Below are 16,345 nucleotides of genomic sequence, written 5' to 3' on the forward strand. Positions count from 1 at the left end.
TACTTTTTTAATTTTTTCGAACTTAGCTGCTTTTTCACTTGTTTGATGTAATTTTGGTTGTTTTTTTCTTTACAAATCATCAATCATAATAAATAACGTTTTTTTTTTTTGTTCTTTTATCCATGCTTAAATACATTTTAACTTTTTTGGTATTGATATTTTGCCAAAAACCATATCTAAAGAAAACAAATTTTTCGAGTACATTTCTATTCAATGGATTTATTTTTAATAAAATAAATGCCTTACAACTAGATAGCATAATAATAAATTGTATAAAAGTTATGGAAGAAATTTTATGTCTCGATTTTTTTGAGGCGAACTATAAAAAACGGCATTTTTAATTGTATGTGCTTTTGACAATTAAGAGTTGACGTTGATGTGAATACATATACAACAACAAAAGGATTAGCGTCCATTTGTCTTCATTTGGCCTCAAGCCACCAAGGGCATATGTAAGTCCACCATCAACAGTTGCCTTTAAGTTCTTCTTGATTTGATATTTATACTTTATTACGGTCTTTGGTTTGTTTCTCCTTGTTTTGGGAAGAACACTCGGAAGATTATAAAATTTGAGGTTTCTAAGACTTCTAAATATATTTCTTTGTCGGGGATCGGAAGCAGATCTTTCAGTTTCATTACCTTCGTTTGCTCTTCTGTAATCAATAGGATTGCCTATTTTACTTACACGTTGTCCAGGAGTGAGAACGGTCATCTCTTGAATAAGTATGCCCGTTTGTCTGAAATAAAAAAGAAATATCAATAAATTAGGCTATCAATAAATAAGGCTAGATGTAGGGCTCCCTAATATTAAACGGAAAACTAGTTTCGATGGATCGTACATGAATAAATGCGATAATTTTGTCCCAATCTTACTGTTACGCCATCCACTGTGGGAAATTTAAAAAATTAGACGCAAATATGGGCATCATCTCCCAGCTTTTTAAATTTTGGTTAAAGGTACATGAGGAGGAATACAGGGTGAGATGAAAAAACTGCAACCAACTTCAGACTGCTGTCCGACAGCTGTTAAAATTATTCCAGTGAAAGCTCATTATATTGTTTACAAGCGTACAAAAGCATTTTTATAAGAATTTTCCAAAATAAAAGTTATTTGTGATAGCGTGATAGTGTGATTTCTTTATATTTGGCTGGCTATCGTTAGAGCACTCCAGTATTTAAATGTGAATAAATCTTTTGTGTCTCGTACTATCGCTCGTTACCGTGATACGCTACCACGTAGCCCGACGTCAAGGAAGTGGACGGAAGAAAACAGCAAAATCAGCAGAAATTGTTCGAAAAGTAAAGAAGCGACTTGATCGAAACCCGCGTCAAAAATAGCTGAACATATCGCAATATTCCATTCGGCAAATATTGAAAAATGAGCTCGGGGTAAAGCTATAAAAATTCCAAACGTGCAAGAACTTACACTTCAACAGAAAAAGTAGACTCAAAAGAGCTAAAGACTTGCTTCGCTTGGCCGAAAGTGTTGAACTGCCGAATTTGGTTTTTTCCCTCTCTGATGGGAAAACATTCGTTGTCCAGCAGTTTGTAAACAAACAAAATGATCGTGTTTAATTGCCAAAGAGGTCAGCTGAAAATGTGCACCTTCGGTTGGCCACCAGAACTCAAGAGACGGCCATGGTAATGGTGTAGGCCGTGATAAAACCCGATGGTCGGTCTCCGCTCGTATTAATCGACCTTGGCATCAGAATAAATGCCGAATATTATCGCGAAAATATTCTGAAGGGTGTATTAAAGCCTTGGGCACGCAAACATTTTAGCCGCAGACCTTGGACATTTCAATAGTACTCAGCACCATCGCAGTCAGCACCCGCCACCCAAGAATGGTTACAAAATGAGGTTCCTCGCTTCATTTCCAGCGCACAATGGCTACCAAATCTCTGGATACCACTCCGTTGGACTATTGTATCTGGAGTATTTTGGAAGCAAGGTTGGCACTAAAAAATACCAAAGTGTCGATCACCTCAAGCAAGCGCTTCGCTGGGAATGGCCAAAATACCGCAGAGCAACATTCGGGCAGCGTGTGACGGTTTCATTGGCCGTTTGAAGGCCATAATTCGAACAAATCTAAACTTATTCTAGAATGATGCTATTTCCGAAATTTTTTCGTTTATTCAATAAAAATTAAAAACAAATGTAAAAATTATGGCGTTTGACTTTGTTGCAGTTGTTTTTTCTCACCCTGTATGCAAAAATTTTAAAGACAATTAATGACAAATGCAGTTTCTTATAATTTCTATTCTTAAAAAAATTAATGTAAATTTAAATAATGTAAATTGATCAATTAATAAATGTTAATAAATCCTGATGTAATCTATATGTAGCCAAATAAGATGTGTACATCTCAGCTTAAACCATTTCTACGTATTTTTTTATATAATATCAGTCATGGAATGTGAAAATATAAAATATTATAAATCTTTTCAGACACTACTACTCAGTACGTAGATTAGGAACATGGTATGTCAACAATAGACAAATTGTAATGTTAATAACATCAGCAGCAATACTTACTTTCGATCGTGGTTAAGTGCAATCATAAGATATTTGTTAACCTTAACAATAGCATTGTTGCTTAATTTTCCCTCATGGTAAATGAAATTTAAATCTTCGGACAACAACGTATTGCTATTAGTGAATTTGCCATCTGAAATTAACAAACGAATACGTTCGGCGCCAGCACATATTACGATTTCAGCTTTCAAAATTTGAATAACTGGGTAGATATTGGAGTTAAGACCACACATAATAATCTAAAAAGTCATAATTATTTTTCCATTTTTTTGGCTGTTTTGAATATATCAATATTTACCGGCAGGTATCCTGTACAAAGTTGAGGCAAGTTAGTCATTGGGGTTGTCTCTTTGGTTAAATCCTCTATATAATGCATAGCAGTGCGTACTGGCTTTTTCACCTTGTCGCCAGCGGCAAGTATAGTCATTTTTAAAATCAAGAATGTAGGGCTATAGGAAAAGAAGATCATATCAACACAATTGAATCGGGGGAAAACATCATTTCGAAACTTATATAATTATTTTAAGCAAATATAAAATAAAAAACGACAATGGCACATACCTCTGGTAATTAGTGTGATACATATATTCGTCTAGCTTTATAATGGTGTTTTTTGACAATTTGCCCGCATAGAACAAGTAATTTAAACCGATAGAAACGAGTACATTGCTTTCAAAGTATTTACCATCCGAAACTTCTAAACAGATTTGTTCAATATCCCCAATTTTTCTAACTTTTGCGCCTACAATTTTCAAAACTGGATCGTTTTTCTTTATACCTGCCCTTATGTCCTGTAAAATTATATAATATTTATAGTTTATAAATATTTGGTTTAAGTGTCTGAGAAATACTTACCGCTATAGCACCAGTTGTCAGCGTACGAATTGTAGATTTGACATTTGTGGTAATGGATGGTTCCAAAACAACAGGTTCGCCAATTTTCACCTTCACTTGGTCTCCAGGTACAAGAAGTTTCATTTCCAAAATTATAAGAACATCCCTATAAAGAAAGAAAATCCTCCTTGAAATACGTAAAGTCATTAAGTTTTGTTGGTTTCCAGGACATAGCAACATAGTGGTGGTAGCTGATGAATTAGCTCGAGATGGGAGACTTCGATTGATGAGACTGCTGCTTCAAAAAGTCTTTAATCGAAGAAGTTCGAAGAAGATGACACTTGGAAACCAGTTGCAAGGCCGTATCGAGAATAAGAATAAAATACCTTTTACGACTTAGTATGTCTGATCTAAGAGTGCCTACTGCCGTAGCGATAAAACACCTACTATGCAAATATCCTATGTTATTCAACAAGAGGCATAGATTATTTGGCAGCTGGCAGATATAAACTCTAACGTTCTTCTCAGTCATAGATTTCATCATTATCTACAAGTTTGCTAACTATACTTCTCCCTAAAACCCTTACTTATCTTTTTCGTTTCTAAATCTCTCCGATCCTTTAACAAAATCGATGCAAATATTTCTCCCATTGCTTTTGAAAGTGACATTTATAATCGTCCTGTTTATATTAATCAGTGATGTCTTGAAAATTCATTGACATTGCATCCGTTCAAGACGAAAGCCATGGCTACCATGCATATAATCTAAATATTACTCTGGTTGATAAACAAGTTAGTATGTACACTAAACTAGTAGAAAAGCTGTAAGTTCGGCCATGTCGATCTTTGAATACCCTCCACCATTTGGGACAATTTTGGCAATTTTCAAAAAAAAAAAAAAAAAAAATCTTAAAAAAAATCTGTTAAAATCTTAAAAATACCGAATGTAGCCGTTATATTAGGGTCTATACAACGACGTGGACCTGCATAAGTAGCTTTTGCCATAAACCATTACAATATCCAAAAGCAAAACTTGAATAAAACATTCGGCGAAGAATGTAGCTAAAATCATCAAAATTCCGAATATAGAGAGGTACCGTTATATTGGGGCTATACGAAGACGTGGACCTGCACAGACCAGTTTCTGTCATAGGCTGTAGTACCCATTATGAACTTCAAATACCACATTTGAAACAATTCCGGTGAATAATGTCGCTAAAATCATCAAAATACCGAATATCGGGAGGTACCGTTATATGGGGGCTATATGAAGACGTGGACTTGCACAGAGAATTTCCTGTCATACGCTGTAGCATCCGTTACGAACTTCAAATACCATATTTGAAACAATTCCGGGAAATAATGCCGCTAAAATCATCAAAATAGCGAATATCGTGAGGTACCGTTATATGGGGGCTATCGTGGACCTGCACAGACAATTTTCTGTCATAGGCTGTAGTAACCATTACAAACTTCGAATACCAAATTTGAAACATTTCTGGTGAATTAAATCGCCTTAATCACCAAAATACAGAAAAAAGGGAGGTACCATTATATGGGGCTATCCCAAAACGTGGACCTAAATCATCCATTTTCAATACCAAAAGTCCAGCAGACATAATACACATTTGAGTAAAATTTTATCAACCTACTTCATTTCGTTCGGAAGTTAGAGTAATTTCCACAGACGGACGGACATCGCTAAATCGAAATAGAATTTATGCTGATAAAGTATATATATACCTACTTTGTGGGGTCTAAAATGTATATTTCGAGGTGTTACAAACGGAATGAAAAACTTAATATAACCTCCATACTTTGGTGGAGTTGTTGGTGTTTGTTGGAGTGTAGTTGAATCTTGATTATGCGGAAATAAATTTTTTTTTCAAACTCTCAGCTGAACAACTACAGAAGTGACGAGGACAGAGCATTTGCATGGGTTTATAATCTATGGACAAAATCTTTAAATATTTACGACATTTGGAGTCGATTAGACAAGAAGTTCGTAAGCTCTTTTTTATGCCTGGCTGGTAGGAAAGAAATATTCGATGTAGATGTGGTTTCTCATCAATGTTCCTGTCCGTAATGGCCATTTTCTATAAAAATCACATATCGCTTAAAAAGCGAACAGAACATATGGAACGATTTTGTATTTATGTCAAACTAGACATGGCACTTAAACCTGAGACTTAAGGTGGAAATACATAAAGCGCTTATCTGGCTGGCTTAAGTCATCGGCTGGGGCCAAAATCGAAATAAGGCAACCTAAAACTCCTTTGTTCATCGAAGTAGCCAGGCGATGACTTAAGCCAGCCAAATATGCCCTTTATGTATTTCCAGCCTTTCGTCTCATAGAGTTAAATATATTTTTCAGCAATGTACAAAAATACGTTTTTCAAAACTACTATAAATAGGAAAAATCCATTATGAAATAAATATCAAATTTCAACAAAATAATTGCTACTTACTGACGTTTTGGTGTCGTAGCGACTCTTGATACAAAGTATTCGTCCAACCTAACAATGCAGAAATCCGATAATATTCCCTCATGGTACATGTTTTTCAATGTCGAACTTAACAAAGTATAACTCTGGTAAAATTTACCATCCGAAACTAATAAACGGATACGCTCATCACGCCCATTTAATATAAGTTTGGAACCCAGTATTTGAAGAACGGGTCTAGTTATGTTTTTACCAGACATCATACTCTAAAGAAAATTAAAAAAAAAAAAAAACAAGTAGATTAGGTCATAGTGAACTTACATGTTAACACATTTCAGCAATACTTACCAAGAGGGCACCACTTGTTAGAGCAGTGTGATGTGGTTCGACATTTGTCAGAGCAATTAAAGCCAAGGCATTGTTGCAATCAATAGGTTCGCCAATCCTTTCATTTATTCCTTGCCCAGGGGTAAGAATTGTCATTTTACAAATAATTAGCATATTCCTGGAATTAAAAATCGGGTTACATAGTGTAAAAATTTAGCAGATCTAAAACAATAATGAAACTAAAAACTGAGCATGAAAATAATTTTGACGTCACAAAATTCTTCATTTTTTAATGATACCAATTTTTCCAAGAATAAATACAAACATTTTCTCTCTACATTCAGAAAATCAAGAGAAAAAACTCTTGATGTCGCACAGAATTCGTACCGTTTCAGTTTTATATCAAATCAAAAGTATCAAAAAGTATTTCGAAATCACTCATTAGGCCATTCTGCGTGACCTGCTGAAAGACCATAGGCTTAAACATTTTTATGTTTCTGTCCGACTTGTGTCAATATAATGTTTGTAATTTGTGATTATTTTTAGTTTTCAAACATTTAAATTTTTTAAATGTTTAGCGCATGGAATAACTTATTCCTATAACATAATTTATTGCCTTGAAATAAAGCGAGCCATGTTTCATAAATCTGTTTTAGAGTGTTCCCAAGAATTTTGTATACATATACAATAATCATAAATAACCCGAAAAATATTTTTTAATTGGGCATCACAATTCCGTCATTTTGTATGTATGTATTTGCTTTTCTTCGAAAGCTAATTACACACATTTGTATGTGCTACATAATGAACACAAACTGTTGTCCATAAAAATATTGCATTTATGAACCCATGACATTTGTTGTATATAATTGTGCACTGTACTTTTGTGTTATTTTATATCATGTCCGGTTAATAACACAAAAACATCTCAGGTTAAATAATTACATTTTAATTTATGTTGTGCGCCATGATATAATTATTACAGGTAACAGCAAGTTCCAGCTGATTTGACTCTATAGTAATACTAGTGTCAAACTCGATATGACGTTTTATGATTTAATTCCCATGTTAGAATTAAGAAGGTAAAGTCATGCAATCATATGTTTACAATTTTTATAACAATTTTTTATTTGACAATGTCAAAATATTTATTTATAAACCCATTGTACATACACAAATCGGAGATGGTAACCTACTTTCTATGCAGTAAAATTTGAAAAGGTAAATTACAGAAAATACAAAGATTGGAATGCTTATTTGAAATGACTTTACATTCTTAATTTTACCATGGGTATACCCTTGTTTGATATAAAATTTCACTCCACGGCAGTGTGAACATAGTTTTGGCCTAATAATAGAAAAAATCGTTGTTGTACTAAACAAAACAAAACGCGATGATTCCTAAACTTTTTTGCGGTTAAGGAAATGCGACTCCGCGTTAGATAATATATACGTATATTTCATGTTTCCCAAAATTGCAAAATGTAGAATACTTTATGTATGCAGTTTGCCTTCAATTTGAAAGTGATGTTGCTTTTTCCACGATTTTCTAGCGATTGCTTGAAATGTTGAGACATTAGGACCAACAGCTGATGTGAAAGCATTAAAATTAAATATTTTAAGAACTATTCTTCTGCATTTTCAAATTAATAATTCAAATTCCAAAAATGTATATTTTTTAAATTTAAATAATTTATTAAAAATTAATTATTTTGTTTAAATTTTTGGACACATAACTCTGACACTTGTATTACGTACAAAAACAAATTGGTATGTGGTTCTTGTTGCGATTGTTGCACAACAACACTTGCTGTTATCAATATTTTTCTACCATGGTTGTGCACTGAACTGAGTAGTACAGCATAAACCGACATTTTGTTTTACATTTTCATTTTTATCTTTGATACGTTTGAAGGCACCTACATATTCTATAGAAATAAATATTAAAAATAATAATAAATAAATATTAAAAAAAACACACATTTTTCAGAAAGCCGATTTGAATAGTAATCGATAGACAAAGATGTCCCTATCAAAATTGGTTGTAATTTGGCTGTCAACGGATAGAATATAATGTAATATACATCACATTTAAAAATAGTCCCAAATATCAAAATTTGAAGATCATTTAATCAATTGGAAATACTTGATATTTGGGCTTGCCTCGTTGGAACACTCAATACTGGAACAGGAACAATATTCCATACTAAATTTCCATAAATGTTGTTGCCTTATTGGTAGAGGCCATGGAAACATTATGTTATTTTAATAGAACGGAGACCGAATTCTTTCCTTGAATATCGAAAAAAATGTCCGCTAAATATTGTATCTTATGTCATGTTTTTGTTAAAACTTTTTGTAGGGTTAACCTACTTTAAGAGGATTTATTTGAAGTATAAATAATGGATATGGCTATTTTAATCCAAATGTCGTGGGTTAACCCATTTATACGTAAATGAACTGTTAGTTTTAATCAATAGATATTTCTACCAAAATTTACTTTTTATTGATCTAAAATGAGCACAGAAAAATTCATTTCGAACGAATTTTTTCAATATCGAATGCAAGATTTCGACCTCAGATTTGTCTTATATATTGGGTTTATGTTTTACACTGAAAAACTCTATTTTTGCTACTTACTTGTCCGCTATTTTGTATTCGTCCACTCTAAGAATGCTGAAATTGGATAATTTTCCCACATCATATATGTTAATCAAGTCTGTGGCCAACTTCGCATCTTTGTCGAAATAAGCACCATCCGAAAGAAATAGACGGATGCGTTTATCAGGACCGGATCCATAGCTTTTACTGGTCAGTAATTGAAGTACAGGACTATCTAGGTATTCGCCAGATTTCATACGCTAAAAAAAAGTAAAATTAGTTAGTATTCGGGTTGTAATTCACACAATTTGGTGTAAGTCGTGGATAAATTTAGAAAAATTAGATATGTGGATATCATTAGATATGTCCAATAAATGTATATTTTCGGCTAAATACGGCTTCTTGCATTACTTGTATGAAATAAACTAAACTAAATAATATTTATAGTTTATACATATTTGGTTGAAGTGTCTGAGAAGTACTTACCGGTAAAGCACCAGTTGTCAGCGTAGGAATGGTAGATATGACACGTGTGGTAACAGATGGTTCCAAAACTACAGGTTCGCCAATTTTCACCTTCACTTGGTCTCCAGGTACAAGAAGACTCATTTTTAAAATTATAAGAGTCTCCCTATAAATAAAGAAAATCCTCCTTGAAATACGTAGTCATTAAGTTTTTTGGGTTGCAAGATATAACAAAATAGTGGTGGTAGCTGATGAATTAGCTCGAGATGGGAGACTCCGATTGATGAGACTGCTGCTTCAAAAAGTCTTTAATCAAAGAAGTTCGAAGAAGATGAAACTTGGAAACCAGTTGCAAAGCCATCTATTCGTTAATATCGAGAATAAGAGTAAAATACATTTTACGTCTTAGTACGTCTAATCTAAGAGTGCTTACTGCCATAGCGATTAGACACCTACTATGCGACTTGATGGAAACCCACGCAGTGGCCGAAAAGAGGCTCGTGAGCTGTACATATCTCAATATTTCATTCGGCAAATATTGAAAAATGTGCACGGGGAAAGCCATTTAAATTCCAAAAAGTGCAAGAACTAACACCGCAACAGAAAGAAAATAGACTCAAAAGAGAGTTGCTTTGCTTGGCCGAAAGTGGTGAACTGCCGAATTTGGTTTTCTCCGATGAGAAAATATTCGTTTTCCAGCTGTTTGTAAATAAACAAAATGATAGTGTTTACTTGCCAAATGTGCACCTTCGGTTGGCCACCAGAACTCAATCGCCGGCCATGGTGATGGTGTGGGCCGCCCGCCATAACAGCCGATGGTCGACCTCCGCTCGTATTAATCGAACGTGGCATCAGAATAAATGTCGAATAGTGTCGCGATAATATTCTGGAGGGTGTATTAAAACCTTGGGCACACGAACATTTCGTTCGTAGACCTTGCACATTCCAGCAGCACTCAGCACGTGCCACCCAAGAATGGTTACAAAATGAGGTTCCTCACTTCATTTTCAGCGCACAATGGCCCCCAAAATCTCCGGATATCAATCCGTTGGACTATTGTGTCTGGAGTATTTTCGAAAGCAAGGTTGGCACTAAAAAATACCAAAGTGTCGATCACTTCAAGCAAGCGCTTCGCCGGGAATTAGCCAAAATACCGCAGAGCAACATTCGGGCAGTGTGGGACGGTTCCAAATCTAAACTTATTCTTAAATTTGATTTTATTTCCGACATTTATAGCTTTCATTCAATAATATTTAAAAATTATGGCGTTTGATTTTGTTGCAGTTTTTTATCTCACCCTGTATGGACGAAATATTTAAATATTTATGACATTTGGAGTCGATGTAGTCAAGTTCGTAAGCTCTTCTTTATGCCTGGATGGTAGGAAAGGAATATTCGATGTAGATGTGGTTTCTCATCAATGTTTATATGCGTAATGGCCATTTCTGTTTCTGTAAAAATCACATATCGCTTAAAACAGCGAACAGAACATATGGAACTAGGCATGATACTTAAACCTTAGACTTAAGACGTAAGTCAGAGTTAAAAATATTTTTGCAGCAGTGCACAAAAATACGTTTTTCAAAACTACTTTAAATAGGAATAACCCATTATAAAATAAAAATCAAATTTCAACAATACTTACCTACGGTTTGTTATCGTACCGGCACTTGTTATTAAGTATTCGTCCAAGCTAACAATGCAGAAATCCGATAATATTCCCTCATGGTACATGTTTTTCAATGTCGAGCTTAACCAAGTATAAGTATGGAAAAATCTACCATCCGAAACTGATAAACGGATACGCTCATCACGCCCATCGCATATAAGTTTCGAATCCAGTATTTGAAGAACGGGTCTAGTTATGTTTTTACCAGACATCATACTCTAAAGAAAAATAAAAAAAAGACAAGTAGATTGGGTCACAGTGAACTTACATGTTAAGGCATTTCAGCAATACTAACCAAGAGGGCACCACTTGTTAAAGCAGCAGTGTGATCTGGTTCGACATTTGTGGAAGCAATTAAAGTCAAGGCATTGTTGCAATCAATAGGTTCGCCAATTTTTCCATTTGTTTCTTGCCCAGGGGTAAGAATTGTCATTTTACAAATAATCAGCATATTCCTGGGAAATAAAAATCGGGAATGATTTTGAAACAAATTCGAAAAGTTATGTAGTGTAAAAATTTAAGAGATCTAAAGCAATAATGAAACTAAAAACTGAGCATGAAATCAATTTTGATGTAACAAAATTCTTTTTTTATTAATCTGAAACGTGGTTTGAATAGAAGAATTTAATGAAAATGCTACCTATTGTTCCAAAAATAAATTCAAACATTTTCTGATTTCATTTCAAAAATCAAAAACACTCTTGATGTCGCACAGAATCCGCTTTCACTTTTTTTATCAAATCAAAAGTATCAAAAAGTATTTCGAAATCACTCATCAGGCTATTCTGCGTGACCTGCTGATAAACCATGACCTTAAGGCTTAACAATTTTTATGGTTCCGTTCGACGTGCGTCAATGTAATGTTTGTAATTTGTGATTATTTATGTAATTCAAAGATTCAAATTTTTAAAAGCGCGCCATGTTTCATGGTTCTGTTTTAGAGTGTTTCCAAAATTCTTTATCTTATAATAGTCTTGCTTATACATATACAATAATCATAAATAAACTGAAATATATTTTTGTGATGGGCATCATTATTCCGTCATGAATACATGATACTAGTATTTGTTTTTCTCCGAAACCTAATTACACACATATGTATGTGCTACATAATGAACATCGCAGCACAACTGAAACACTACAGAAGTAATTATGAACACAAACTGTTGTCCACAAAAATATTGCATTTATGAACCCATGACATTTGCTGTATATTATTGTGCACTGTACTTTTGTGTTATTTTGTATGATGTCCGGTTTATTGCACAAACACATCTCAGGTTAAATATTTACATTTTAGTTTATGTTGTGCACTTAACTGTGTAGTACAGCATAAAACGACATTTTGTTTTACATTTTCATGTTTATCTTTGATAAGTTTGTAGGCACCTACATTTCTTATAAATATCAAATATTAAAAAAACACAGGTAACTAACTACATTTTTCAGAATTGATGGGAAAAACAAATGCAATTTTCCACTTTGAATAAAACGTCGGCTTGAATAGTAATCGATAGACAAATGTCCCAATGAAAATTGGTTGTAATTTGGCTGTCAGCGGATAGAATATAATGTAATATACATCACATTTAAAAACTCCTTTGAAGATAATTTAATAAATTGGAAATTCTGGATATTTGAGGTTGCCTCGTTGGAACACTTAATACTGGAACAGGAACAATATTCCATACTACATTTCCATTAATCTTTTTTTGCCTTATTGGTAGAGGCCATGGCAACATTATGTTATTTTAATGGAGCGGGGGCCAAATTCTTTCCTTGAATATCGAGAGAATTTCCGGTAAATATTGTAAATTATGTCATGCTTATGTTAAAACTTTTTGTAGGGTTAACCTACTTTAAGAGAAGGATTTAAGAGGATATGGCTATTTTAAACCAATTACCATTTATATGTAAACCAACTGTTAGTTTTAATCAATAGTTATTTCTACCGCAATTTGATCTAAAATGAGCACAGACCAATTCATTTCGATCGAATTTTTTCAATATCGACTGCAAGATTTCGGCTTCAGATTTGTGTATTATCTATTGGGTTTATGTTTTACACTGAAAAACTCTACTTTTGCTACTTACTTGTCCGCTATTTTGTATTCGTCCACTCTAAGAACACTGAAATTGGATAATTTTCCCACATCATATATGTTATTCAAGTCTGCGGTCAACTTCACATCTTTGTCGAAATATACCCCATCCGAAAGAAGTAGACAGATGCGTTTATCAGGACCGGATGCATGGCTTTTACTGGTCAGTAATTGAAGGACAGGACTATCTATGTATTCGCCAGACTTCATACGCTAAAAAAAATTAATTAGGAATAAAATTAGAAATATTTAATATGTGGAATAATTATTAGATATGTTCTGAAAACTCTGTTTATATTCACGATCATTACTTACCGGCAAAACACCAGCGGATAGTTCATGCATTTTCACTGCTTTTCAATCTATTGGAAAAATGCTTGTATTATTTTTATTCTCAAAATGTATGAAGCGTCGAAGCGGCAGCGATCTGAACGACTCAAGATCTACTTGAGATGTGACACCAAATGTGTGCACTATCACATAGGATAAGAAAAACGCCGATTTTGGATCAATATCATAAAATCAAATCAATCAGTATGAAACGTAAACAATCTACATCCACTTGTAAACATACACTAGGGATAGGTAAGTCGACTTTCGATTAATCGAATAATCGACTTAAAGTTCTGAAACATGAACTCGACTATGGACTTGGGTGAAAACCGAGTACTCGACTATACATAGTCGATTGTTGTTATGCTATGTTCTCATTGAAATTTCAATCACGTTGTTCGCTCTCAAAATTAGGTACACGAATTAACCCGTTGTTGATTTTTATAGGAAGTTGCATGGTGCAATAAGAAGGTAGAACAACCTCCTAAAACTACAGAAATACAGCCCTGTGTCTATACCCCTTTCCTGTCACACTCATTCAAAATTATATACATCAAGTTGTGTTCGTATTTCTCCTCATTTTTAAAATGAGTTAAAGAGCGCAAAAAATGGATTTTCTCTCAAAAATATAATCCGAGCTGTTTAATCTTTCAATTTCATGGCTAAACAGATCAATGGCTTTAATGTATCTTCCAACAATTGGTTCTGAAAATATTTTGTTTTCATTTTTCAAAACAATAGATACATACACAAAATTGACAGAAGTCGGGCACACTTAGAAAAAAATTGTAATCACCTGGTAGCTCTAATCTCAATTTTTACTACAATAATCGATATTTCCAAAACAAAACTGGTATATTCTATCAGGTTCTGTAACAAGCAACAATGCCAAGCTGCCTATGTATACCAAACCGAATTTTCTATTATGATATTGAACAATTACTAAACTAGTAGTTTTTGCAAGTTCTGTAACAGTGCAACAGTGTGTATATGTAAAGGAACACGTTCCCAAAGTTTAAGATTATTGTATGTTAAGGACCTTATCATTTGGTAAAGTCATGCAATCATGTGTTTACAATTTTTCCGAAAATTATTCATTTGAAAACATCTCATTGTCAAAATATGTATTTACAAATTCTTTATATATAGACAAATCATTTGATCTTGGATATCATTTAAAATGGATATGCTTATTTGAAATGACTTTACTTTAATTAATGGGTTAACCCACTGGATTTGGATTAAAATTGTCATATTTATTACTTATACTTCAAATAAATCCTCTTGAAATAGGTTAACCCTGCAAACATTTCTAACGTAAACATAGCATAACTGTAAATATTTAAACAATCGTATCGTGTGTTTTCATATATTTCTGGGAAATTAAAACATTTGTTAAATGCCGTAAGAACATGGCACAAATATGGGTTAAAATAATAACGGGAACACAATACCGCCAAAACCCGATAGTGCAAGAATATTGTAATCGATTTTTTATTTCTATCGTTTTATAGTAAACAAACGTTTTGTTTTTTATTGTCTGATTAAATACTTTGGAATATGGTAAATATTTGTATAATTTAAATAAATGTTATTCTTATGCATAATTGTTTTCTCGTCGACAGGCGCGAAATGCTGAAAAGGCTATGTAAGTTTAACGTTATACATTCTAAAACAGTTAACATGTTTAAACATTCCCAACATGCAGGACCACGCTGGCACGGTGGCGTGCCGCTAAGGAGATTGAATCCGGGGAAAAGGATAGACGGCCATACTTGGCATCGGAATGTCAAGATTTACCGAAATGTGAAAAGTATCGCTTGGAAATTATTCGAGAAATCTCGAACAAAGTGGCACAAATACAAAACGGTAAGCGTTGCTTTATGTGCAATTCAACATACATTTATCGTTTCATATATATGTTTAGCCGGTCTTGGTGAATTCCGAATACGTGACTTAAATGACGAAATCAACAAATTGCTAAGAGAAAAACGACATTGGGAAAATCAAATATCAGCATTGGGTGGACCACATTATCGCAGATATGGCCCAAAAATGTTTGATGCTGAAGGCCGAGAAGTGCCTGGAAATCGTGGCTATAAATATTTTGGTGCAGCCAAAGATTTGCCGGGAGTAAGAGAACTATTTGAACAAGAACCTCCACCACCACCGCGTAAGACACGTGCTGAATTAATGAAAGATGTCGATGCCGAATACTATGGCTACCGTGACGACGACGATGGCATTTTGATACCACTGGAGGAACGTATCGAACAAATAGCCGTCCAAAGTGCTGTACGAGAATGGAAGGAGAAAATGGCTCGAGATGGTCGAATCGATTTAGATGATGATGACGGTGATGATGATATTTATCCATTATCAATACCTGCACGAGAAGCTGCTGAAGATGCGAAAAATTCTGAACAACCATTAGATAAGGAGGAAAATCCTATGGAGTTATTAGCTCCGAAGTTTACCGCACATGTTCCAGTACCAACACAAAAGGATGTAGAAGAAGCTTTACTCAAAAAACGTAAACAAGAATTGTTGGAGAAATACGCTGGTGGTATCGATAAATGAATAAAGCAAGCTAAAAATGAAATGCTATTATTTTGAAGAGAAGGGTGAAAAGCAAGAACTGTAGATTTTTTTAAAAATAATTATATAGCTATACCTCTTGTTTACGCAAGGCAGTGATACAAATGATTTTTGGTCGCAAAAGTGATTAAAGTTCTTTACACTCGCTCGAATTTGTACAAAGAGTGATAATCACTCGCCTTCGAGTGGGAGCGGGCCTGGGCACGGTTTCCTATTTGCCTATAAAGCCAGAAACTATTGTTTTGTTCCAGAACTGCTAGAAAGTTTAAGTTTTTACTACGACAACCGATTTCCTCTTCATGATATCGCAGGAAATTGTAAAAAATAGTAGATTCTAGCAGTTACTGGAAAATACAAAAAAAAAAAAATCTGAAAAAAAAACTAAAGAATGATTTCTAGGATATTCACCTTCCGCCTATTTTGAATGTATATACAAA

The 16,345-nt window shown here is 33.9% G+C and overlaps 2 protein-coding genes across 3 annotated transcripts; one reads left to right on the forward strand and one right to left on the reverse strand.

Moving 5' to 3' along the window:
* Positions 1-202: 202 nt before the first annotated feature.
* LOC101895946 (uncharacterized) lies at positions 203-13,531 on the reverse strand. 2 transcript variants are annotated; one of them, XM_020035132.2, is made up of 13 exons: positions 13,293-13,531; positions 12,970-13,190; positions 11,171-11,330; positions 10,852-11,093; positions 9,228-9,393; positions 8,781-9,001; positions 6,162-6,318; positions 5,838-6,079; positions 3,391-3,535; positions 3,097-3,326; positions 2,834-2,984; positions 2,536-2,774; positions 203-737 (listed from the first exon to the last, which is right to left on the reverse strand). In XM_020035132.2, the coding sequence occupies exons 1-13, from the start codon at positions 13,320-13,322 to the stop codon at positions 338-340; spliced, it is 2,604 nt and encodes an 867-aa protein (XP_019890691.1). In that variant the 5' UTR covers positions 13,323-13,531; the 3' UTR covers positions 203-337. The 2 variants fall into 2 exon arrangements, with proteins under 2 accessions (XP_019890691.1, XP_011290590.1); XM_011292288.3 differs by having other exon boundaries at positions 9,228-9,372; positions 13,293-13,529.
* Positions 13,532-14,738: 1,207 nt separating this feature from the next.
* LOC131801719 (pre-mRNA-splicing factor ISY1 homolog) lies at positions 14,739-15,905 on the forward strand. The gene is made up of 4 exons (XM_059120661.1): positions 14,739-14,873; positions 14,936-14,958; positions 15,019-15,179; positions 15,238-15,905. The coding sequence occupies exons 1-4, from the start codon at positions 14,871-14,873 to the stop codon at positions 15,888-15,890; spliced, it is 840 nt and encodes a 279-aa protein (XP_058976644.1). The 5' UTR covers positions 14,739-14,870; the 3' UTR covers positions 15,891-15,905.
* The last annotated feature ends 440 nt before the right edge of the window (positions 15,906-16,345 follow it).

The sequence above is a fragment of the Musca domestica genome, unplaced genomic scaffold (assembly GCF_030504385.1).
Source record: "Musca domestica strain aabys unplaced genomic scaffold, Musca_domestica.polishedcontigs.V.1.1 1, whole genome shotgun sequence".
NCBI classification, from domain to species: Eukaryota; Metazoa; Arthropoda; class Insecta; order Diptera; family Muscidae; genus Musca; species Musca domestica.

What these genes read in the sequence shown, in the direction of transcription:
- LOC101895946 (XM_020035132.2), bottom strand. Translation starts at nt 13,322, where the DNA reads ATGCATGAACTATCCGCTGGTGTTTTGCCG. An exon ending in TATCCGCTGGTGTTTTGCCG is followed by an intron (nt 13,191 to 13,292) that starts GTAAGTAATGAT and finishes AATTTTTTTTAG; the next exon opens with CGTATGAAGTCTGGCGAATA. An exon ending in GAATACAAAATAGCGGACAA is followed by an intron (nt 6,319 to 8,780) that starts GTAAGTAGCAAA and finishes TTTTAATTCCAG; the next exon opens with GAATATGCTAATTATTTGTA.
- LOC131801719 (XM_059120661.1), top strand. An exon ending in CGAAATGCTGAAAAGGCTAT is followed by an intron (nt 14,959 to 15,018) that starts GTAAGTTTAACG and finishes CCCAACATGCAG; the next exon opens with GACCACGCTGGCACGGTGGC. An exon ending in AGTGGCACAAATACAAAACG is followed by an intron (nt 15,180 to 15,237) that starts GTAAGCGTTGCT and finishes ATATATGTTTAG; the next exon opens with CCGGTCTTGGTGAATTCCGA.